The sequence below is a fragment of the Raphanus sativus genome, chromosome 9 (genome assembly GCF_000801105.2).
Source record: "Raphanus sativus cultivar WK10039 chromosome 9, ASM80110v3, whole genome shotgun sequence".
Lineage (NCBI taxonomy): Eukaryota > Viridiplantae > Streptophyta > Magnoliopsida > Brassicales > Brassicaceae > Raphanus > Raphanus sativus.
Genome location: NC_079519.1, coordinates 31,670,716 through 31,698,184, shown reverse-complemented (window position 1 = coordinate 31,698,184; position 27,469 = coordinate 31,670,716). Strand labels below are relative to the sequence as shown.

The 27,469-nt window shown below is 29.0% G+C and overlaps 2 protein-coding genes across 4 annotated transcripts; one reads left to right on the top strand and one right to left on the bottom strand.

Annotated features, from left to right (window-relative positions):
- The first annotated feature begins 19,067 nt into the window (after nt 1–19,067).
- Nucleotides 19,068–25,389, top strand: LOC108845493 (uncharacterized). 3 transcript variants are annotated; one of them, XM_056995537.1, is made up of 8 exons: nt 19,068–19,611; nt 19,786–19,887; nt 19,977–20,058; nt 24,455–24,474; nt 24,560–24,620; nt 24,723–24,790; nt 25,027–25,134; nt 25,227–25,389. In XM_056995537.1, exons 1-8 carry the CDS (start codon nt 19,153–19,155, stop codon nt 25,284–25,286), a joined length of 960 nt encoding a protein of 319 aa, XP_056851517.1. In that variant the 5' UTR covers nt 19,068–19,152; the 3' UTR covers nt 25,287–25,389. The 3 variants fall into 3 exon arrangements, with proteins under 3 accessions (XP_056851517.1, XP_056851516.1, XP_056851515.1); XM_056995536.1 differs by lacking the exon at nt 24,455–24,474 and adding an exon at nt 20,162–20,181; XM_056995535.1 differs by lacking the exons at nt 24,455–24,474; nt 24,560–24,620; nt 24,723–24,790; nt 25,027–25,134; nt 25,227–25,389 and adding exons at nt 20,162–20,181; nt 20,303–20,363; nt 20,463–20,530; nt 20,767–20,874; nt 20,967–21,124 and having other exon boundaries at nt 19,070–19,611.
- A 1,414-nt stretch (nt 25,390–26,803) lies between these two features.
- On the bottom strand, nt 26,804–27,214 carry LOC108825293 (S-protein homolog 14-like). Its single transcript, XM_018598603.2, has one exon. The coding sequence runs from the start codon at nt 27,212–27,214 to the stop codon at nt 26,804–26,806; it is 411 nt and encodes a 136-aa protein (XP_018454105.2).
- Nucleotides 27,215–27,469: the final 255 nt, after the last annotated feature.

Here is a 27,469-nt window from a genome sequence, read left to right as displayed (position 1 = left end):
GAAGCGCAACACGACGGATATGTGATCTCTGTTTAAGTCTTCGTTTTTTAAAATTAAAAATTACTGTATATTTAGACGATTAGCCCCTGATCTTTCATATATCTTAACAAATAGCAGTATAATTCCAAAAATAGGTAATTAACGTGAAACTTCTATAATACTATTTGCGAAATGATTTTTTTTTTCAACGGAGGTCTCACGTTAAAAAGTTAGAGTAGTTAATATCGTTTTTACTCTTAATGAATTAATATATATATATATATAAATAATTATATAACTAAAAATGAATTCTTTAGCAAAATGTTGAGTTCTTTGATATTCGTTAAAAGTTAGAGTGATTAATATTCGTTAAAAGTTAGAGTGGTCTCTTATTTTCCAAAAATTATTTAGCAAAATGTTGAGTTCTTTGATTTTTATGAAACTCGTTTCGTAAATAGTGTTTTATTTTATTGAAGAAAATTGTTTCTTTAAATGTTATCAAAATTAGTTTTACCAAATGTAGTGTGACAAACATGACAATAAATCAATAACCATGCAATTATTTTGGTAAACATTGTACAGACAAATGTTTTACATGAGGTTTTGGAAATAAACAATATTAACACCTAAAGGTTACTGGTCATTCTTATTCTAGACAAAATAAATAATAAACTGATTATTTACCGAAATTATAAATTGATATATATATATATATATAGAGAGAGAGAGAGAGAGAGAGAGAGAGAGAGAGAGAGAGAGAGAGAGAGAGAGAGAGAATAGATTTATTTGTATATTATTATAATTTAAAAATGATATGATGTTTTATCTCATATGGGAAAATTAATTTGAGCATAAAATGTTAATAACTTTCAAAAAGACAAAACTCATTTTTTAGTAACAATCCAAAAAAATCTGAACCCTTCTGATTTTTTATTTTTCTCCATGTAAATTCCATCAACTTTAGCAATCCATGAACGTATTTCACCACATCGAAGTCGTCTGGTTCCTCTGTATGCACACCATATAGTTTGTGAATTTTCCACTTTATTTCCATGTCGCAAGAGGCAACGCCATATAATTCTCCCTCTAAAGCCTTTCTCAAAAACTGACACTTGATATTTTCCATTGAATTTTACCTCCTGGAGAGGCTCAACATGCTTTCTATTAGATGAGCAATTAACTTTTAGAATACTACCACGATTGAGTTGATTTAGAAGTTCTAAAGTGTTCCAATTACAACCTTCATTCAAACCAAAACACATAGCAATAACTAGCATAAATACAAGGTAATTCATTTTCTTTTATATAAAACTAGTATTATCCCCGTGCTATGCACGGACCAGTTTTGCATGCATTTAAATTACTTTATTTAATAAATATTGACTGTTCTATTTTCTTTTATCTTATTTTGTGTTCAACCCTGTTTTTTTATTATTATTAAAACTAAAAGAATAGTCACGTTTTCTGGAACTGAATAAACTGAAGAGCTAAAATTAATAGTATCACAATTAAACATAACAATTAAAAGCGTTAGTAGAATTATTATGATTTTTCAGAAATACATGTTTCCTAGCAATTTTTTACTATCAATTTTATCGAACTAAGAACTGAACCAACACATCAAAATATGATTAAAAAAATATGATTCGTGTAGTTCTATTTGTAGCTGTGTTTTAAATAAGTCTTCTTTAAAATAAACATATGTTTACTTTGAATACACAAAATTTAAAGTAAAACTAAAATAATATATAAGCCCTTTCTCAGAAAAAAGAAACTAAAATAAAATATGAAAACATTAAACTTTTATTGAAATGATTTTTACTAAAGTTTTGAAATCTGATGGCAGGTTGAGAGATAAATGCCCAATTATAAATAAATGACCATATCTTGGGATTTCTTTGAGCTTGCGTTTTTGGTATTCACTAACCTGGAGACTTCAAAGATATGATATATATAAACGAATTTGTAAGCATATGTTAATGCTATAAAACATATTTGTCAAATTGTCAAACCACAACAAAAAATAAGTACTCAATTTATAGATAACAGATTCAGGTCTACTTACTGATACCAAACTGCTGACAAAGCTCTGAGTTTTTTTATTTTTGAAGATTTACAGCAGTACGTAACCATCTTCAACATGAATCATGCAAAAATAATTTAAAATTATAGAGAATATTAATTTGAAAAGGAACGAAAATAATCTGAATAAAGGGTAGGCATTAACCTGTATGAATTTGTAACAACAATCAAAACACACAAAGAAATATGAAGAAGAAGCGATGGAAGAAAAAGGAGGGAGAGAATAAATTAGTTGCTTGAAAATTACATAAGTGAAAGAAATTGTTGGAACTCGTTACATGATGGGAACAGGGAAGTTTTGGTTACACGATTTTCTCTTTGAAATATGAACGTGTTGTTAGTGATAGAAACAAAGCTCTGAGTTTTTTTCTTTTTGAAGATTTACAGCAGTACGTAACCATCTTCAACATGAATCATGCAAAAATAATTTAAAATTATAGAGAATATTAATTTGAAAAGGAACGAAAATAATCTGAATAAAGGGTAGGCATTAACCTGTATGAATTTGTAACAACAATCAAAACACACAAAGAAATATGAAGAAGAAGCGATGGAAGAAAAAGGAGGGAGAGAATAAATTAGTTGCTTGAAAATTACATAAGTGAAAGAAATTGTTGGAACTCGTTACATGATGGGAACATGGAAGTTTTGGTTACACAATTTTCTCTTTGAAATATGAACGTGTTGTTAGTGATAGAAAATTTAGGGAGTTAGGCATTTACAGTTTCTGAAACAAATGATAACATAGAAATTATTGTTTTTATTGTTTTCTTCAATACTTGTCCACATGTCAATTGTTTTTTTTTAAATTTCCACATGTCAATATCTTATTTGCTAGGCGACTTGCGCTTTAGTATATAAGGATATTTGTTGAAGAGAGATGATTTTATAGATATTACAAAGTGGACTATAGTTATAGAATTTTTGGTAAACATGCTTTATTATTTTAGTAAATATTAAAAAAGTAATAGCTAAATTTAAACACATATATGAACCAATCAAATCTTTGGTTGAAAAAGCATTTGAGGTCGAGAAATAAGGTGAATCAAATAAGACTATACCAAATAAATCAAACATTCAAATTAGTTTTGACCACAAAAACCTAAAAACGAAGTAAAACAATACAGCTATGATATTCATAATATATATATATATATATATTATAAACATATATATAATGATGAAAAACTTGATTATATATAAATAATTTGATGTTGATTTAAAGTATTCAATATTAATAAAGGTAATCTAATAAGTATTTGTAATAATAAAATTATGCCACATGTGCGGGCAAAACACCTAGCTAGCTATTAAAAAGATAAAAAAGCTTTAGCTATTTAATGGAAGATGTAATACGGCAGATAATATTTTCGTTTTACGGTTAATATTTGTGCCGACTCTTTGACAAAAAGAAAAAGTCATAAAGTTTTTTTCTTTTCATGTAAATTAGACAGGATATATAGGAATTATTTTTTTCAAAACATTCTTTTCAGGAACTCACTTGGAAAAGTTTATTTCCATGTTTGTGAGATTTTTATTTTATTTTTGTCAGCAACAAAGAGATTCAACTAAAATTATATGAACCAAATTGGTTATTCTAAATCCAAATGGACGATAAAAAATGGTTGTGTCCGAACATTACGTGATATACTATACCTCCTTATATTCCACATCTGGGTATATGTATGAACTAAAAGTAACTAAATTCTTTTTGAGCATGTGATTAATATTTTCCAAATATGTTAGAAATGTAGTCATTTTTTTTGGTTCTGAAATCATTTTTACCAATTACGAATAAACCGTTGCAAACATTATACAAAATTGATATAGATTTTTCATGCATTTCATTATCCGGATGAGGATTTCTGTTTTCGAATCAAGGGATGAAAGACTTAGTCGTTTATTCCTTGCCTCTGTTATCAAAATTTTCCATATTATTATACCAATTTTGTCCCAAATAAAATGCTTTTTCTTTATATAAATCATCCATGAAACACCACCATTCTAGTATTTGAGGTAACATTACATGATCTTTATCATGAGTGCCATGTTGTGTTAATGTTGCATGTGCTTTATTCTATAATGTTGATTATATTTCTGTCAGTTGAATGATATTTCTAGGATCAACGTTAATTATCACATTGAAAATTTTGTTAGTTCGACTTTTCCAGATATACCAAAAATTTACGCAAACTGATGGTTATCTTCTAGATATATGAACTTTCAATACAAATAATCCATCATTTGAAAAGACAATGTGAAGAAAAAAATAGCTAGATTAGAAGGTAATTAACTTTAGAAAAGTCTATGTTTGGATAGCTGGAAAACACTAAAAAATACATTATTGATTTATTTTCCGTTCCACATCAAAACCCATTTATTTATAAGTTCGTAAACTATTATATGATTTTATGGAAAAATTGCAGCAAAGCACAGGACAAACATCTTGGTGTAAGAATTTGATGTAAAACTTTGATTCGGTTAAGTTTCATATATGTATGCATGGCCATACCCCATCAAAACTTCGATAAAACATTGAAACAAGTTGCATAGTTTTTGTTCACTGACAAGTCTCATAACTATTATCAATTGCTATGAGTTAACAAATTCGACCTGCAAAGTCAAATCCTTTACTCCTGCATCTTCTAACAAACGTGAGGCTTGAAACTTAGTATCCTGTCTTGTCTGAATCAGTCTGAAACAACCACCACATTACACTACAAGAAAAATGTTAAATTACATCAGATAAATAGTATCACAAAAATAACTGATACATGTCTAAATCACTTATTTAGTAAATGATACAAAATTTCTTATTTAACTCTATTTATAGTTTTATTAACTTATTTAACATCATTTTAATAAAACTGATACAAATCTATATTAATCCACATCATTTTAAGTAATTAACACAATAAAATGGATTCACATCAATTATTTAACTGACGTTTTAGTATTTTTCTGTTAACATCAATTCAAAAAAGATGTAACATTTCATCAACAAATAAAGTGATGTCAATTAAAATTACTTTTATCAATCTAATATATTAAAACTGAAGTACAAATAATAGTTAACCCTAATTTTTGCACAAAAATTACAATCTAATATATTAAAACTGAAGTACAAATAATACTTAACCCTAATTTTTATACAAAAATTACAATATTATGCCATCTAATATATTAAAACTAAAGTATAAATAATACTTAACCCTAATTTTTGTACAAAAATTACAATATTATGCCACTAATGTTAAACCCAGTCGTTTTATTACCTAACTAGGTAGTGACCCGCGCCATGCGCGGAATGAAATACTCATTTGAAATTTAGAAACAAAAATTTGTGTTACGTAATAGTGATTTCGTATAATTTGAACATGAGTGGTTCATTTTTTAGAAGTTAATGAATTACTTTATTTTTCCTTGAAACAAAAAAATGTTTGAACTTTCTGACCAAATTATTCTTCGTTGAATCTTATCTCCATATATACATAAAAAAAAAAAGAACTTTAGATTTCAATAGGAAATGCATGGCATGAGTGACACATTGCCTAATGAAGAATCACGTTAAAATCACTGAGAACAATTTCAATGTTTAGACCACCAACAATAGAATATTGCTTATAAAGGTGTATGATTTTTATCCTTATCCTTCAAGTTGTTTTGAATGTTTTTATTTTTCTGCAATAGAGTTAAAGGTTCCCATTAGTGATTCTAGAAATAATTTGGAAGTGGATAGGTTTGAGATGGTGAATTGCAATGAGGTGCTTTGTCCCACTGCATGCATGTATTTATATTTTGAACAATGAGTATTTAGGGTTTTAGTGTGAAAAGATATTTACTTTGACTGTAAATATATTCTTAAAGAAATCAGTATAATGAGTCAATTATTTATTAATATGCCTAAATTAGTCTATGAACGTATAAGTACTTTCCTTAAAACATATGAAAATCATTACAGGGTTCAACGTAAGCCTCAACGGAATATCACCGTAATAACTCAAATGCTAAAATTTAGGACACTGCATATTTGATATGTTCTTAAAGAAATTCATTCCAATATCTACTTACCTTTTATTCAGAAAGTGCTGTATCAGAATTCAGAAGACCATTAACAGCTCATAAATAATTCATATGATAAACTTGACTCCAAGTTGTCAAAAATTAATTAGATCACAAATCACGGTACAGGTCAAAACACATGGACTGAACGGCACTCATAAGTTTTTGAATTTGAAATATTTTATATAGGCTGTTGTATATACTATATTTACACATATAAAGATAAATTTTTGACATGGACCGTATGAATATTTGTGTTACCTAACTATATGCATATACAATATAAATTATATTAGGACACATTTAAATACTTATAGACCCAATGTTAGGAGGATTAAATTTTGGAAAAGCAAAAAAATAAAAATAGACAAACAACAATTTGTTTTTAAATTTTCATTTTGTAAACAACCATACACGAAAATTTGTGTATATATGATTTCTTCTATGTTTTGTTCATGAGTAGGAAGTTAGCTCGTATGTGATTTTTCTATATGATGGTCATGAGAATATATTGGACATATGAAAGAGCTCGTAATGTTTTCGAGGATATGTTAATGTAGGTGTTGGTTAATTTTTTTTCATACTCAAGTGATTTAGTTAAATCACAGTGACTTTTTAAACCAATGAATTTAACAATCAGACTCGTTGGTTGGTTTATATCCTATTATAAACTCTACTAGATTTTGACCCGCGCTTCGAAAGCGCGGGTATTATTTTTTACTTTTATGAAATATATTATTTGTTTGTAATTATTGAACATATTTATTTTAGTAAAATTTTCTTTATAATAAATTTGACACACATAGTGTCTCTGGTAAACTATGTGTTTCTTTGACTTTGTTTTATTCTCTCTCCAATCAACATATCGAAGCGCGGATATTATTTTCTACTTTTATGAAATATATTATTTGTTTGTAATTATTGAATGTATTTATCTTAGTAAAAATTTCTTTATAATAAATTTGACATATAGAGTGTCTCTGGTAAACTATGTACTTATCTGGCTTTATTTTATTCCTTCTCCAATCAACATATTTATTTGGCTTGTTGCTAAAATAAATGATTTTAGAACGCAACTGTTTACTTTGATATTTTGTTTAAACAATGTGACATATTTCTGTATTAATTGTGTTCAATTAAATATTTACATTGTAATTTAAATTTGTATACAAATCAACATATTTGTGTAGTTTGTTATTAAAAAAATTATTTGAATCCAAATGTAAGTACTCTTATAGTGATTTTTTCAGTTCATATAATTTTTTAAAATATATTTATTTCAACTGAACCAAGCGCGGGTATTATTTTTTACTTTTATGAAATATATTATTTGTTTGTAATTATTGAACATATTTATTTTAGTAAAATTTTCTTTATAATAAATTTGACACACATAGTGTCTCTGGTAAACTATGTGTTTCTTTGACTTTGTTTTATTCCCTCTCCAATCAACATATCGAAGCGCGGATATTATTTTCTACTTTTATGAAATATATTATTTGTTTGTAATTATTGAATGTATTTATCTTAGTAAAAATTTCTTTATAATAAATTTGACATATAGAGTGTCTCTGGTAAACTATGTACTTATCTGGCTTTATTTTATTCCTTCTCCAATCAACATATTTATTTGGCTTGTTGCTAAAATAAATGATTTTAGAACGCAACTGTTTACTTTGATATTTTGTTTAAACAATGTGACATATTTCTGTATTAATTGTGTTCAATTAAATATTTACATTGTAATTTAAATTTGTATACAAATCAACATATTTGTGTAGTTTGTTATTAAAAAAATGATTTGAATCCAAATGTAAGTACTCTTATAGTGATTTTTTCAGTTCATATAATTTTTTAAAATATATTTATTTCAACTGAACCAATTAATATTTTGTTAAATTGGCCCGTGAAATATATTTTTATACATCGATATTCAAAAGATCTGGTAACTAACGATACTCAAAAGATCTGGACCGAATCAGGTTATATGGTTATTTTTGTTACAAATATCCGAACCCGTTTTAGATACATTGGTTATTTAGATATTTTTAGGTTTCTATACATCAGAACCGAATTCATCCAGATCTAGAATGATCCAACTCAAAATCCACACATAAGTTTATAATATTCAAGCGGGACTTGGTTACCAAAAAAAAAAGATACCCGAAAAGAACAACATGTACCTAAATAGACAGATAATGTTCATGTCTAAATGATTATATAAATTAATAAAAAACTGTTTTATGTGTTTTGCTAAATTAAGTGAAATAGAAAGAGTTTTTTTATCAAGTAAAATAATTATATGGAGTGGAAAATTAAGTGACAATAAATGTAGGACATTTTAAGTATTTTGATTTAAGTTATTATTTTATTCACAAAACATATTTTTGAACTATGTTTTTGGGTACGTAATTTTCCACCGATTGTAACTAAAATAAAAATATTTTAGTAAAATAAAATAAACCAAATGTTTAATCATATGTAAAACCTAATTATTTAGCATTTTTGATTTTATAATTGGCACAAAGTTAATATTGATTAACTAATAAATAAAAATATGCACTATTATTATTATGGTAATATAATTAATGATGTAATTTATTATTAAGGTAATATAATTAATTAAAATGTTAAACTAAGTGAAATATGGAAACACAATTAATAGATACTACTATTCAAGTTTCCAAACACTCCATTTTTATAGCTATAACCAAACACACCAAATTTTTTTATTAATCTTATCCAAGTATCCAAACGCACCGAATTTGTACTTCACCTTTAATAAGATAGATGATAAAAATATAAGTATAACTAATATATGAATGGACTGTTCAATGGCATAGATTGTAAATAATCTAGTAAGTAAAGGGTTTTTTAGAATAGAAATGTGAGAATGCCTATTATGCTGACACCTATGCATAATGGCAGTTTGGTTATTAATCTATACTATTAAAGTACAAGCATGTTTGTGAATCTGCCCCTGAAATTTTTATGTTTTTACAAAACATCCCATTTACTTTCCTTTTTTAAATGAAATCGTGTAATTAAAAGGGAATTTCGGCCAGTTAAAAGCCCAATAGAGTTTTAAAATAAATTGACAGTCCAATCTTTTTTGTTCAATGAATTATTAAAACGAAATGGGCTTGAACTTTCGGATCAATGGGCTTGAAATTTTCGATTATGTTTAGTAACTCATTTAAAATATACTAGATTTCGATCCGTTCTTAAAAATGGCGGGTATATTTTTGTTGGAAAATTTATTTTACGTAATAAAAATTATGATTTTAAATAATTAATAACTTGAAATTTTCGATTATGTTTAGTAACCCATTTAAAATATATTATGTTCAACCCATTTATCCGAAAATTATTAATTATTTGAAAGCATTATCTCAACTCCTTTCAAGTTATTAACTATTTGAAAGCATTTATTAAATGAAACCTCAAAACAAAATCAAGTTGAAATAACAAATGATTAAATAAAAAAATCATAGTACGGGTCCGTGCGGGTGTATTTTTCTAAAATATTACTATTTGTTTTTCATGTCAATATTAGAGCCGAGCGAAAAATCTGAATCCAAAAAACTGAATTGAACCAACCCGAAGCAAAAAATAGTATTAAACTCAAACGAAAATTAATTAAATATCTGACATTATTCAAATTTTGGTATTTAGATAACCGAAACTCATCCGAACCGAAGTGTTTTTGATACCCGAGTGTATTCGAAATAGATTTATATACTTATATATTAGTTGTTTTTAGATTTAATGCATATAAAAACATTCGATTTAAATAATACCATAATAAAAACAGAATATATTTTCTACATATAAGGAATACATTTTTATCAAGTTTAAATAAAAAAGATAATAATTATATTAATTAAAATATATCCTTTCTTGATATGGTGAGTGTAGGGGTGGGCGTTCGGATACCCGTTCAGGTTCAGATCAGGTATTTCGGATTTTTGTGTATTTCGGTATAGGAGTATAAAACCCGTTCGGGTATTTTTATACTTCGGGTTGGGTTCGGGTATTTTTAATTCGGGTTCGGTTATTTCGGGTCGGGTTTTCAGATATTTAGATTTTGCGAAAAAATAACTTTTTCATTTCTCAAGTTCTTTTCCATTTAAAAATATAATTTTTACTTAACTGATATTTTATTTTTAATAAACTGAATGATTTGAAGATAAAATCTTAAAAATAAAAGATACTAATTTGATTATTGTTTTAAAATTTTAACTGTAGCTTTTGTTAATGCATGAAACAAAAATTTAGACATGCATTTTAAGCATTTTAAGTGAGTAAAAAATCACTGTTCTTGCAATTATATGTATATTATCTAGTTTTGAACTATGTGTATAATTAATATAAATATTTTGAATAAAATTAGAGAAGTAAACTATGAATATATGGTTAATGGTACAAACGTTCGGTTATCTTCGGATATCGATTCGGGTTCGGGTATTACCCGTTCGGGTTCGGATATCCGATCTCTCATAATTCAATACCTGTTCGGATATTTTACTACTTTGGTTCGGATTTCGGTTCGGGTTTTTCGGGTCGAGTTCGGGTGCCACTTCGGGTATCGTGTAAAGTGTCCACCCCTTGGTGAGTGTGTAGAAATAGAAAAAAAATGTTGTTTTGTTTTTGAGTAAAAAATATTTAGTTATGATTTTTTGTAGCTAATGGTCATTGCATGGAAATAAGAATCGTTATTTGAATGGTAGTTTTGGAAGGAAAATAGCATATTCAGTTTCGATATTGTATACAGAAAAAAATAATTCGGTATCCTTAATATACTAACAAACATAAATAAGAATTTAAAGAAATTGTAAATCCTGTAATCCAAAAAATCGACTAACCATACCTTCATTAGATTAATATACACAATGTTGGTAATCAAAACCAATGTACAATAGACAATATTAATTTGACTTCATTATATTATGCTTAAGAAATCATTGATGCGAAGCTTGTTTTCTATCATTGTTTTGGTATGAAAAACATGAACTAATTTAATTAAGAAATTACATGTTTTTGTTAAACTTATATCATAGGTTTACAGACTGGTCATGGGTTTACACGAGTATTGGATTCAATTAATATAAGGTATGTGCCGGTCAAACTTAATTAAATAGATTCTATACCGCACGATTCATTTGGTTTATGTAATTAATGGGATAGAGAAAATGTTAAATTACTATGTTTTGATTAGTGGCAATCTCTTGTAATTTTTATGCAAAACTTAGGGTTAAGTACTATTTGTACTTCAGTTTTAATAGATTAGATTGACAGTCCAATCTTTTTTGTTCAATGAATTATTAAAACGAAATGGGCTTGAACTTTCGGATCAATGGGCTTGAAATTTTCGATTATGTTTAGTAACTCATTTAAAATATACTAGATTTCGATCCGTTCTTAAAAATGGCGGGTATATTTTTGTTGGAAAATTTATTTTACGTAATAAAAATTATGATTTTAAATAATTAATAACTTGAAATTTTCGATTATGTTTAGTAACCCATTTAAAATATATTATGTTCAACCCATTTATCCGAAAATTATTAATTATTTGAAAGCATTATCTCAACTCCTTTCAAGTTATTAACTATTTGAAAGCATTTATTAAATGAAACCTCAAAACAAAATCAAGTTGAAATAACAAATGATTAAATAAAAAAATCATAGTACGGGTCCGAATTATCTCAACTCCTTAAAAAGTTAGTTTCATTTAAAATAAAAACTATATTACATAAACTAAATTTAATATAGAAAATGTTTTGAAATACACAAATGAATTTTTCAATACAGAGAGTGTTGAAGATATGAAATATTTTATTTAAGTTAACAAAAAATCAGTTTAAAATAAGTCTAACTTCGGGTTAAATAAATAAAATCATATTACGGGTTAGAATTATTTAGAGTCTTCTAAAATTTATTCATATTTAAAATAACAAAATAAGTCATGTAATTAAATTTTAGATAAATTTCATAAAAATTTAAAATATATAATTTATTAAGAATCATAATTTTTACTACGTAAAATAAATTTTCCAACAGAAAAAATACCCGCCCTTTTTAAGAGCGGGTCAAAATCTAGTTTACATTTTTAAGGTTACTTCTTAAAAGTGTTTCTCCTTTAATAATAAAGGGATCTAGACTATTAATACCACAGGCTATGGTCCATAGCCCATATATTCGCTTGCCATTCCTTTCGGTTGACCATAAATTTCACGGATTCGGTTTCGAAAATATAATATCGTTTTGGGCTTATTATATTTAGATGGCACAGATCATAAACTCATTTTGTATACTTTAGCATGGTCCCACTTGAATCACGAATCTTGAAAATAACATTTTGTTTATCGTTCAATTCTATCAAACGATAACATGGTCCCACCTGAATCCAACAAGTATAAATTATCCATTTATATTTTAAGCTTTAATTTTTAGTTTTTTACTTTACCAAGTAGAATGAAATAAAATAAAAATACAATCTCATAATTTATAAATATATGCTAAATACATCAAGTAAGACATATATAACATTAGGGCCGGAAAAAAAAACCGAACCCGAAGAACCGAACCAAATTCGATCTGAAAAAGTAGTATATAACCCGAACCAAAATTGATTAAATATCCAAATCGATTCAAATTTTTGGTATTTAAAGAACCGAAACCGAACCCGATTCGAACCAAAATAATTTACACTGATATTTTACACTTTAATGTTTATATACCAAATAATATGAATAAAAGCACAATATATAAAAGGAAAAAAACAGTTTTGTAGATTATAAATTGAGACTAAACACATTAAACAAGGCACACCAATATCAAAACTGAATAACAAAATATGAACCTATGATAAAAATATCTAAACTGTTAAGTTTATTGCATTGTCAAAAGTTAAAAATATATAACTATAAAGACCAAACATCTGTGCGGACGCACGGGTCAAATGGTAGTTGATGTTAACTACCAAGTCTCGATATTATTTGATTTATTATTTATACTTTTATAATATTTTATTTATTATTAGTAACAAAAATTTTCACGTTGAAATTATCCCTAAAATTTCTCGTTCTTCACGTTAATTCTATCATATTCTCTAACTGCTCATTCATCGTTTAAATCTATTTTTATTTTCATGATAACCTATATTTTTTGGGTGATTTTGCTCTATATTCATAGTAGAGAAAAAAATGAAAAATATAGCCATGCTATAGTAAAAAGCAACAGATGGGACAATTTGTACACAAACATGACAAAACTCTTTTTTACGGCGCGTGCACGTGATATTGATACTCCAATGCTAAAACTATGCTACTATATCACATATATAGTCATACAAAATATTAATTTAGTTACAAGGTTCGGTTTCATCAATTACGTGACTATAATATACGTGATTATGATATAGTATGGAATACTCGACACAAATAGATAAGATTTTCATTTATATTTATGTCCATAATGCCTAAACCCAAATTCTAAACTCTAAACCCAAACAGTAGACCCCTAAATCCTATACCCAAACCGTATATCCTAAACTCAAACCCTAAACCCAAATTCTGTAAACCATAATGGAGTTACCTAAATCCTAAACCCAAACTCTAAACCCTAAACACAAATTCTTAACCCAAACCATAGACCCAAACAGAGCTATCTAAACCCTAAACCTCACTAAACCCAAACTCCAAAACCCTAAACCCAAACCGTAAACTCTTAACCCAAACCCTAAACCCAAATTATAAAACCAAACCATCGTCCATAACGGAGCTATCTAAACCCTAATCTTGAAGGTCTAAACTTTTAACCCAAACCGTAGATCCTAAACCCAAACCCTAAATCCTAAACCCAAACTCTTAACCCAAACCGTAGACCCTAACGGAGTTACCTAAACCCTAAACTCAAACTCGAAACCCTAAACTTTACACATAGTACTGACTTTATTCTCCCTAGAGTGCGTGCATGTGTATCTCATACATCATGCAAAACATATTATACTGTACTATGTTTATTATGTAAATAGTATAGAAAATCTGATATGTTCTATATTATTTAAAAAGGAGAAGGAGGACGAGGAGGGGAGGGCGAGGGAGAGGGGAGAGAAAGGGGAGGAGGAGAAGGAGAAAGAAGGGAGGGGGGCGGGAGGAACATAGGAGGAGGAAATAGGGAGAAACTATACTATTTTGATAAATAGATTAGTATTCCAAACATATTAGTAAATAATTGCTTTATATATACTTTTAAAGTTGTGACTAGATTTTGACCCGCCCTTAGAAAGGCGGGTATATTTTTTGTTTTACTTTTTTTTATAAATTTAATTTTTATATTTATGTTTTATTTATGTTTTTTTCATTATATAATATCAATATACTAAAACAGGAATATGACCTATTGATATATGTGGTCAAATTATTTTACGATAATTATTAAAACCTCTTATTAATTATTTAAAAGAAATATTATACAAAGAAAGTATAAATATGATTAAAAACATAAATATAAAAATTAAATTTCTAAAATATGTAAAACAGAAAAATATACCAGCTCTTTTAAAGGCGAATCCGAATCTAGTCAATACTATTAAAATAGAAACATATATAACATATTGATATATGTATGGTCAAACTATTTTAATATAATGATTAAAACCTTCTATTAATTATTTAAGAGAAATGTTATACAATGAAAAACACAAATATGACTAAAACATATAAATATAAAAATAAATTTCTAAAAGAATATAAAACTAAAAAATATAAAAAGGCGGGTCCAAATGTAGAAATCTATTTTTAAACTAAAATCTGTAAAATATCGGATCATGATCATAATTTTTAATTTTAATTTTAGTTGTTTAGTTTTAGGTTTAATTTTATTTTTTAAAGAAACATAATTTTTATGTTTGTGTGTTTGTATAATCATATACTGTATGATATGAATTTAATAGAATAGATAAGTTTTGTAAATATGTACATATATCATATGGTAAGGCTTGGTCCTTTTGTCAACATTCAGTCCAAATTATTTGTTTTTTTTATTTGAACATAAAAACAGGAACATAGGGAAGTTACGAACGGTTAACAATATTCGAAACCCAAATTATCGTTTCATATGTCGAGTGAAGTTACGAACGGTTAACAATGCTCTAAAGGACCTTTTATTAATTGGTCATATAGGAGAATTAATAGAATATATTTTGACCCGCCCTTAAAAGAGCGGCTAAATTTTTTGTTTTACATCTTTTAAAAGTTTAATTTTTATATTTGTGTTTTTAATTATTTTTGTTTTTAATTTGTATAATATCTTTTTAAAATGATTTATAAGAGGCTTTAATAATTATATCAAAATAGTTAGACCACACATATATCAATATGTCATGTTCTTGTTTTAATAATATTGATATTTTTGGTAACTATATTAAATATGTCAAATTGCATAACTATACACTTGTATCATATGCATTTCAAAAGTTATTTTTAAACTATATTCCTAAAGTTTGCAACATATTATATTTTCTTATTAATTACCTAAAATAATTATTCAAAAATACATGTATCCTAAAAACCTGATTTAGAATCAACCCAAAAATCAAAGTCTCATACTCTAGAAGACCTGACTTATATACTTGAACGGATCTTAAAATGTTATATCCAAAAACCAATATCAAATCCAGCCGTCACTGAAAACCGAATTTGTTTTTGAAAAATGTTTGAAAAATAAATCTTAATATATATATACACGTAAATGGGTTAATATGATCTTCACTAATTTTAAGTAAAATCACATTTAATAAATATTTTTAATCAAATAACCTATTTAAAATCCGTTAAATTGAATTAATTTATATGAATATTTATTTCTATTAAGAGTCCACTTAAACTCTGTTAAATTTTATTTTAATATTATGTATTTTTAATTGATAAATTTAATGTCTATGTAAAATATTTAAAATTTGAATAAATTAATTTTTGGTTGAATAAATTTCAATTTTTGGGTGAGATGTAAGTTATATTGTTGTAGTATGATAATGAATTTTGAAAAAAATATTATAAATAACATTTAAAAATTATAGTAGAGTACACATTTATTGTTGCAGTTATTTTCAAAAGAATCGGGACAGTTTTCACTTCACAAAGCTTAAGTCATCGTCATCATCATCTCAAATGAAGTTTGGCCATAGAATTTTTTTGCCCCGACATGGATTGCGTCTTCACCGTGAGACCTCTGTCACTTGCTTGCACCAAATGCAGCATTTTAGGGTGATAACTGGAAAAAAGTGGAAGAATTTGTGACAGGCAGGCACTTTAGGATTGTCTTCAAAAACAGAGTATTCTTGTCATCATCTAAATTATCATTCTGCTCAAAACCAACCTAACAATTTTGACCGTTCACCCAAAGAGAACCTTCGCTGCATAATCCCTTATAGTAAAAGCGAAGAGTTACTTTCACCTGTGAGAATGATTAAAATAAATCAATGAATACATGTTATGACGAAAAAAACGTAACCGTTTTGTTACAGAAGAAAACGTAACCGTTTTTGTTCGTTAGAAATAGAACATGGTTAGTGTTTATAAGATATTGTTATATTTTATGGAGTTATTTTTTTAAGTTAGACCAAACCTTTTATTAATTGGTCATGCTGAAGAATTAATAGAATAGATATACTATTTTACTTTAATATGAGTCAAATATAGTATAGTATAACTTTCGTTCGATATTTTTAAAAAAAATCTGTATGAAAAAATTTAAGTTGAGGCATATGTAAAAAAATATGTACATTTTTATTTAAATTATCAGTCATTTGAACTATATTTGATCTAAAAGATATATATCAAATAAGATTGGGAGGGGAAGAAGAACAAAAAAATAAAGAAAAAATAGCTGAAGAAAACAAAAAGAAAGTAAAAGATCAAATGGCTGAGTATGTGAATATACTTAAGGGTAAAAAATGTAACATTACATAAAATATACAGAATATTGTAGCCATGTTGTTGCTATGTGTATTCCTTTAATTTTTTTTCTACTAAGGACATGACTCCAAATTTCCCTATTTTTTTCTCCCTCACTCTCTCTGTATTAAAACTCTGTTCATGGTGAAACATGTGGTTCATCACCAAGCAATACCAAAACGATCATCACCTAGCAATACCAAGACGATCTTCTGCCTTTGTCACTTTGACTAAGATAAGTTCATAGTTTTTATTTAAATTTGAATCTTATGCTTGTGTTTGTGCATCATTGATTTTTTTTGAATTATGAATAAACGTACAAACATCAACTTTGATTCTTTATATCAGTTCTTCCCGAAAACAAGTTATATTCATTTATGTTAAAAAGTGATAAAAATAATGGTAAGAAGTCATTCTCAAATCTGTGTATGTTTCAATACGTTTTACTGGAATGCAATTTTAAAATGATTAACCTTTTTATTATTATTTTGCAGAATCTGAGTTATAGCAGACAAAGAAAAAAAAATTCTTTTGTAACAATTTTTTTTAACATGATTGAATCAAGAGAAGTCGCAAGCCCACGGATGACCTCTTTTTCCTGAGCATTCAAATGAGTCCTAAAGCATGAACCCATCTGCGTTAGGTGAACAGAACAATGTAACTTAGTTTCGCATAGTAGGAGGATCGAACCTAAAACGTGTTAGCGGTACAGGCCCGTACACTGCCACTTGACCACAAGGTCCGTTCAATTTTTATTTTATTTTTGTAACAATTTTTTTTTAACCTGGTTGAATAAAAATTCATTGGAAAGAGTTTGAGAGAAACACATATGCAGTTATGTAACGTGGTTGATGGAGAATTCTTCAATGATTCTAGTCTACTGAACTGATTTAGCTTCACGCTACCAACGGAAATCCAAGATGAATACAAATAAAGAGAACGAGAAAAAAGGAAAAGGGGAAATCACAACTGAAGAAATCTCTCATAATCAATTTTGTTAACTGTTACATTTTTTTTTCTTCTGAATGTTCATCATTTTCTTTTCTTGTTCTTTTGGTTCTCTGATTTTTGTCAGAATTTATTTCGATGGATCAAAGAAATAATGGAAACGATTTTATTTAATTTATCTATTACTATTATTTAATATCAATTATGTAGAAACGAGAATAATAGTTAAATAAATAATTATAAATTATATAATTGGCTACAAAATCATTTAAAAATCTGAAATTAATTGAACTTCAGTTATTAATAAATGATATAAATAATTACAGTCAATTGTTGTAATCGATGTCAATACTTACATCATTTTCAGAACTAATGTAAAATTAATATCATTTCTTAGAATTGATATATCTTAGCATCACTTACCGTAATTGATGTAAATAATATATTTTTTATGTCGGTTATTAATAAAATGATGCAAATTATTTGCATCACCACTTTTAGAGTCATTTTTTAAGTGATGCAAAGTTTTTTTACATCATTTATAACTAATACAAATAAACAAAATAAATGATGTTAAATGATCAATTTTTTTGTAGTGAATTATGTGGTGATGCTCTTTGTGTTTCGCCTTTTGTAGGTTTGTGATCAGAATGATGATGGTGCCTCCTGGACCTGCCCGGTGGCCTATAGTTGTCTCCTCAGGTTTATGGTTATGGCCTTATGGGAATCCGTAGATATAACCAAAACTTGATGCGTTTGGTCGGAATTAAACGGGAACCAAATTAAAAAAGTGGTTAAAACCAAAGACCGTGGTCTCGGAATTATTGCGATTCGGTGGATTCATTTATAAACCCAAATTCTAATCAGTTTGGTTACCGAATACTAAACCAGAGCCTAATAAAAATTTGGTCAGACATAAATCGTGATTAAACCGGAGTCTAATCAAACCACATATTTTCAGTTATTTTATTTTAATTTTTAAATTAGCGATTAGATTAACAATGTAATAAACGAAAGCAAAAGGTTTTAAAAGGATACAAAACCCTATCTCCCTGTTCTGCCTTGAAAAAAACTTCCACAGAGAGAGCAGCCGTCAGAAGAAAAAAAACCGACTAAAAAAATGTCCACCGGAGATGAAACTCACGCGGCGGCGGTGTCCGAGAGAGGCAGAGGAAAGAGAAGAGTCGGCGCCAAGAACGGCGGGAAGTCAAAGAACAAGAAGCAAAAGACACGACCTCCTTCCTCCGACAGGTTCAAGCTCACTCAGAAGAACAAGAAGCTCTTTCAGAAGAGAGCGAGAGACTACAACTCAGACTCTGACGACGACGAGGAAGAAGAAGAAGAAGACGAATCGAAGAAGGTAACCATCCGCGAGAAGATCTTCTCCGATGCTAACATGGGACCGAACTACGACGAAGTCGAAGAGGAAGATGAAGGCTCCGACAAGGACGGGGACTCTGACGGGGAGGATCACGGGGAGATTCAGTCTGGGATCGCTAGGTTCGGTGATGATGATGGATGCAATGCGTTCAAGATGGCTTTTAAATCTATCATGAAGAGTAAAGGAGATGATGCATTGGTGAGAGAGAGAGACAGATCTCAATTCTATTTACTCTAATTTAGACTCTTTATAGAGGATTAAAATTGATTTTCTGAATATTAAAAAAAAAATCTGTTTGAAAAAAAAATTGTTTTGTTCTGACCAATTTTTAGAACACTGATTAAAACTGTTGTGATGGGGTTTGTGGAACAGGGACCTGTTTTATCAGCACATAAGCATCTTATTGCACAGAAGCTAGCTGATGAGGAAGCTGAGAAGAAGGCTAAGGGTCAAGCCAGAAAGGCTAAACATTTGGTATGGTTTTTTGGTTTTGCATTCACTCACTATTCTTTTTTTTTTTTGTGATTTTTTTATGATGACTTGTTGCAACAATGTGGTTTAAGGTTGCTGAGAAAGGGCATGTTAAACCTGCAAACCATTTGGAGTCTCGTGAGAAGGTTCTTATAGGTGTTGCAACTAAAGGAGGTATGGTTTTCCTCAATGCTGAAAAGATTTTTTTTTTGTTTTTTTCTTCTTTTCCTTAATTACTGACTTTTTTTTTTTGTTCCATGAACTCGTGGAATCATAGTGGTCAAGCTATTTAATGCTGTAAGTTTGTTTCTACTTCTTTTCTTTAGCTTGTTTTAGTCTATGAGAGTGGTTTTAATGGTGAGAGCTATTCAAATTTTTTAATAGTGGTCAAGCTATTCAAAGCTCTTTTTTTGAGCAGGTAAACAAGGCTCAACATGCTCAGAAGGGTTTGAATGCTTCTAGGTCAAAGGACGCTAAAGGTAAAAGCTTTCTAGATATTGATCTTTTAGCATGAACCCCTTCTCTGTCCATCGTCTTATTCTTGCCCTTTTTTTGCGTTATATTGGAACATCCGTTAGTGTTAAAGAAGAGGAGAAAAGAAGCATTCTTCTCGGAGTTGGGGAAACCACCTAGAACAGACTCCAAGGTTTTCCATAATCTACGTTATCTCCTACTCTCTCTCTCTCGCTCTCTGTCTCTGAAATATGCTTTATCTTTACCTTTGGACCGACGTATAAGCAAGTTAGCGTTCTGTCCTGATATGGCTTCTATAGAGAAAATTAATGAAAGAATCATTTTCACTAATGAGAGCTGTTAGCAAAAGTATTAGCCATAAGTGTATCCTTGGTAATTTACTAGTGAGGCTCTTGTCTAATGGTGCAGGCTCAAGAAACGTCAAATACCAATGAAGAAGAAGCTCCTGCTTGGGCTCCTCTACGTGATAATTACATGTTAGCCAACCCAAAGCTGAAAGACTGGGACAAAAAACAGGTATCATTTTCATTCATTCTTATCCACAGTTAGGAACCACCTTGCTTGCATAGTTTTGTATTGCCTGAAACATGAAATTTGATTGTGTGCAGGAAACAAACGAAGGAGATGATTTTGGCGCAATGTCAGGAGATGAGAGTTATGAAGACTGAGCTACCAGTTTGTTTGTAGTACGTGCAGCTTTTGTTTTATCAAATATGAATGCAGTTTTTTTTTTGGTAATGCAAAAAGGAACTTGAAAGCAAGATAATGCAATATCAAAGATACGAAGAAAGGGTTATTATAATATATTGGTTGGTTTTGGAAAAAACACACTTCTAGTATTATCATTAACCAATACAAAACTATATATAAAAACATGGCCTGGCCTCTCTGGTACTCTAGTTTCCTACATGATGATAAATAGTGCACATAGACTTAGACATACATTACAATAGAAAAAAAGATTAGGATCTTGCTCAGCCTGGTGAAGAGCTTCACTGTAAAGTCATATGCTTAAGAAGAAGAAGCATGAACCCTGTAAAGCAAGCAAGAGTGAAGCTTTACTGGTTGTGGGCATTTTACCATTTTGGACTTCTACAGATATTTTTCCCAACCACAACTTACAACCGTTATATTTAAAATGGATTTAGTGTTCTTCTTCTTACTAGGCTACATTTGAAGAATTTAACTTCAACTTACATCATGTTAATGCCACGAGAGTTCAATCCAAATCATATGTATATGGGATTTAAATTCATAAGCTGTGCATATATGCACTTCATCCTCTCTAAACGACAAAAAACAAAAAGAATCATTATCTTCCCTATAATTGGTCTTTTTGATTGAGTTTTACCTTAATCGGAACCAAAAGGCAAGGAGAACTTCTACAGCTTTCTTCTCTTTTCTAAAATAATTTACTTGTTTGGCTTAGATAAAACTGTAACCAATACAAGAACGTGTAAGGGGTAAGGGACAAGTTTCAAGATGAAGAGATACAACGCTAATGGCCTAACACCATGAATCATACAAACTTGCAATAGCCCAACACTTCTTTGAACCTTAACCCTAAACCTGAGCCTCCCCTATGCTTTCAACGTCTGCTTCTACACTTTCTTTTTCTTCTTAACACAAGCCACTATCAAAGAACCACACATGTTCCCAACAGAAGTATGAGCATTCAAATCTCCATTATAAGCCATCTCTTTCTCTTCCTATACCAGTTCCCAACCACAACGTGGTGGTCACTTATTTTCCGAAGATTATTTAGCAAAATGTTGAGTTCTTTGATTTTTATGAAACTCGTTTCGTAAATAGTGTTTCATTTTATTGAAGAAAATTGTTTCTTTAAATGTTATCAAAATTAGTTTTACCAAATGTAGTGACAAACATGACAATAAGTCAATAACCATGCAATTATTTTGGTAAACATTGTACAGACAAATGTTTTACATGAGGTTTTGGAAATAAACAATATTAACATCTAAAGGTTACTGGTCATTCTTATTCTAGACAAAATAAATTATAAACTGATTATTTACCGAAATTATAAACTGATATATATATATATAGAGAGAGAGAATATATTTATTTGTATATTATTATAATTTAAAAAATGATATGATGCTTTATCTCATATGAGAAAATTAATTTGAGCATAAAATGTAAATAACTTTCAAAAAGACAAACCTCATTTTTTAGTAACAATCCAATGATATCTGAGCCCTTCTGATTTTAAATTTTTCTCCATGTAAATTCCATCAACTTTAGCAATCCATGAACGTATTTCACCACATCGAGGTTCTCTGGCTCCTCTGTATGCACGCCATATAGTTTGTGAATTTTCCACTTTATTTCCATGTCGCAAGAGGCAACGCCATACAATTCTCTCTCCTAAGCCTTTCTCAAAAACTGACACTCGATATTTTCCATTGAATTTTACCTCTTGGAGAGGCTCAACATGGTTTCTATTAGATGAGCAATTAACTTTTAGAATACTACCAGGACTGAGTTGATTTAGAAGTTCTAAAGTGTTCACATTACAACCTTCATTCAAACCAAAACACATAGCAATAACTAGCATAAATACGAGGTAATTCATTTTCTTTTATATAAAATATTTGTTGAAGAGAGATGATTTTATAGATATTACAAAGTGGACTATATTTATAGATTTTTTTGGTAAACATGCTTTATTATTTTAGTAAATATTAAAAAAGTAATAGCTAAATTTAAACACATATATGAACCAATCAAATCTTTGGTTGAAAAAGAATTTGAGGTCGAGAAATAAGGTGAATCAAATAAGACTATACCAAATAAATCAAACATTCAAATTAGTTTTGACCACGAAAAGCTAAAAAACGAAGTAAAAACAATACAGCTATGATATTCATAATATATATATTATAAACATATATATAATGATGAAAAACTTGATTATATATAAATAATTTGATGTTGATTTAAAGTATTCAAGATTAATAAAGGTAACCTAATAAGTATTCGTAATAATAAAATTATGTCGCATTTGCGGGCAAAACACCTAGCTAGCTATTAAAAAGAGAAAAAAGCTTTAGCTATTTAATGGAAGCTGTAATATGCCAGATAATATTTTTGTTTTGCGGTTAATATTTGTGCCGACTCTTTGACAAAAAGACAAAGTTAGATCATAAAGTTTTTTTTCTTTTCATGTAAATTAGACAGAATATATGGAAATTATTTTTTCAAAACATTCTTTTCATGAACTCACTTGGGAAAGTTTATTTCCATGTTTGTGAGATTTTTTTTTTATTTTTGTCAGCAACAAAAAGATTCAACTAAAATTATATGAACCAAATTGGTTATTCTAAATCCAAATGGACGATAAAAAATGGTTGTGTCCGAACATTACGTGATATACTATACATCCTTGTATTCCACATCTGGGTATATGTAAGAACTAAAAGTAACTAAATTCTTTTTGAGCATGTGATTAATATTTTCCAAATATGTTAGAAATGTAGTCATTTTTTTTTGTTCTGAAATCATTTTTACCAATTACGAATAAACCGTTGCAAACATTATATAAAATTGATATAGATTTTTCATGCATTTCATTATCCGGATGAGGATTTCTATTTTCGAATCAAGGGATGAAAGACTTGGTCGTTTATTTCTTGCCTCTGTTATCAAAATTTTCCATATTATTATACCAATTTTGTCCCGAATAAAATGCTTTTTCTTTGTATAAATCATCCATGAAACACCACCATTCTAGTATTTGAGGTAACATTACATGATCTCTATCATGAGTGACATGTTGTGTTAATGTTGCATGTGCTTTATTCTATAATGTTGATTATATTTCTGTCAGTTGAATGGTATTTCTAGGATCAACGTCAATTATCACATTGAAAATTTTGTTAGTTCGACTTTTTCAGATATACCAAAAATTTACGCAAACTGATGGTTATCTTCTAGATATATGAACTTTCAATACAAATAATCCATCATTTGAAAAGAAAAATGTGAAGATTTAAAATTTGAAGATTGTTTTGTGTTTTTTTTTTCCCTTAATTACTGACTTTTTTATTTGTTCCACGAACTCGTGGAATCATAGTGGTCAAGCTTTTTAATGCTGTAAGTTTGTTTCTACTTCTCCTTTTTTTAGCTTGTTTAGTGTATGAGAGTGGTTCCTCTGATTCAAACCTCTTTTTTTGAACAGGTAAACAAGGCTCAACATGCTCAGAAGGGTTTGAATGCTTCTAGATCAAAGGACGCTAAAGGTAAAAGCTTTTTAGATATTGATCTTTTAGCATGAATCCCTTCTCAGTCCATCGTCTTATTCTTGCCCTCTAACTTTGTGTTATGTTGGAACATCCATTTAGTGTTAAAGAAGAGGAGAAAAGAAGCATTCTTCTCGGAGTTGGGGAAACCACCTAGAACAGACTCCAAGGTTTTCCATAATCTACGTTATCTCCTACTCTCTCTCTCTCGCTCTCTGTCTCTGAAATATGCTTTATCTTTACCTTTGGACCGACGTATAAGCAAGTTAGCGTTCTGTCCTGATATGGCTTCTATAGAGAAAATTAATGAAAGAATCATTTTCACTAATGAGAGCTGTTAGCAAAAGTATTAGCCATAAGTGTATCCTTGGTAATTTACTAGTGAGGCTCTTGTCTAATGGTGCAGGCTCAAGAAACGTCAAATACCAATGAAGAAGAAGCTCCTGCTTGGGCTCCTCTACGTGATAATTACATGTTAGCCAACCCAAAGCTGAAAGACTGGGACAAAAAACAGGTATCATTTTCATTCATTCTTATCCACAGTTAGGAACCACCTTGCTTGCATAGTTTTGTATTGCCTGAAACATGAAATTTGATTGTGTGCAGGAAACAAACGAAGGAGATGATTTTGGCGCAATGTCAGGAGATGAGAGTTATGAAGACTGAGCTACCAGTTTGTTTGTAGTACGTGCAGCTTTTGTTTTATCAAATATGAATGCAGTTTTTTTTTTGGTAATGCAAAAAGGAACTTGAAAGCAAGATAATGCAATATCAAAGATACGAAGAAAGGGTTATTATAATATATTGGTTGGTTTTGGAAAAAACACACTTCTAGTATTATCATTAACCAATACAAAACTATATATAAAAACATGGCCTGGCCTCTCTGGTACTCTAGTTTCCTACATGATGATAAATAGTGCACATAGACTTAGACATACATTACAATAGAAAAAAAGATTAGGATCTTGCTCAGCCTGGTGAAGAGCTTCACTGTAAAGTCATATGCTTAAGAAGAAGAAGCATGAACCCTGTAAAGCAAGCAAGAGTGAAGCTTTACTGGTTGTGGGCATTTTACCATTTTGGACTTCTACAGATATTTTTCCCAACCACAACTTACAACCGTTATATTTAAAATGGATTTAGTGTTCTTCTTCTTACTAGGCTACATTTGAAGAATTTAACTTCAACTTACATCATGTTAATGCCACGAGAGTTCAATCCAAATCATATGTATATGGGATTTAAATTCATAAGCTGTGCATATATGCACTTCATCCTCTCTAAACGACAAAAAACAAAAAGAATCATTATCTTCCCTATAATTGGTCTTTTTGATTGAGTTTTACCTTAATCGGAACCAAAAGGCAAGGAGAACTTCTACAGCTTTCTTCTCTTTTCTAAAATAATTTACTTGTTTGGCTTAGATAAAACTGTAACCAATACAAGAACGTGTAAGGGGTAAGGGACAAGTTTCAAGATGAAGAGATACAACGCTAATGGCCTAACACCATGAATCATACAAACTTGCAATAGCCCAACACTTCTTTGAACCTTAACCCTAAACCTGAGCCTCCCCTATGCTTTCAACGTCTGCTTCTACACTTTCTTTTTCTTCTTAACACAAGCCACTATCAAAGAACCACACATGTTCCCAACAGAAGTATGAGCATTCAAATCTCCATTATAAGCCATCTCTTTCTCTTCCTATACCAGTTCCCAACCACAACGTGGTGGTCACTTATTTTCCGAAGATTATTTAGCAAAATGTTGAGTTCTTTGATTTTTATGAAACTCGTTTCGTAAATAGTGTTTCATTTTATTGAAGAAAATTGTTTCTTTAAATGTTATCAAAATTAGTTTTACCAAATGTAGTGACAAACATGACAATAAGTCAATAACCATGCAATTATTTTGGTAAACATTGTACAGACAAATGTTTTACATGAGGTTTTGGAAATAAACAATATTAACATCTAAAGGTTACTGGTCATTCTTATTCTAGACAAAATAAATTATAAACTGATTATTTACCGAAATTATAAACTGATATATATATATATAGAGAGAGAGAATATATTTATTTGTATATTATTATAATTTAAAAAATGATATGATGCTTTATCTCATATGAGAAAATTAATTTGAGCATAAAATGTAAATAACTTTCAAAAAGACAAACCTCATTTTTTAGTAACAATCCAATGATATCTGAGCCCTTCTGATTTTAAATTTTTCTCCATGTAAATTCCATCAACTTTAGCAATCCATGAACGTATTTCACCACATCGAGGTTCTCTGGCTCCTCTGTATGCACGCCATATAGTTTGTGAATTTTCCACTTTATTTCCATGTCGCAAGAGGCAACGCCATACAATTCTCTCTCCTAAGCCTTTCTCAAAAACTGACACTCGATATTTTCCATTGAATTTTACCTCTTGGAGAGGCTCAACATGGTTTCTATTAGATGAGCAATTAACTTTTAGAATACTACCAGGACTGAGTTGATTTAGAAGTTCTAAAGTGTTCACATTACAACCTTCATTCAAACCAAAACACATAGCAATAACTAGCATAAATACGAGGTAATTCATTTTCTTTTATATAAAATATTTGTTGAAGAGAGATGATTTTATAGATATTACAAAGTGGAATATATTTATAGATTTTTTTGGTAAACATGCTTTATTATTTTAGTAAATATTAAAAAAGTAATAGCTAAATTTAAACACATATATGAACCAATCAAATCTTTGGTTGAAAAAGAATTTGAGGTCGAGAAATAAGGTGAATCAAATAAGACTATACCAAATAAATCAAACATTCAAATTAGTTTTGACCACGAAAAG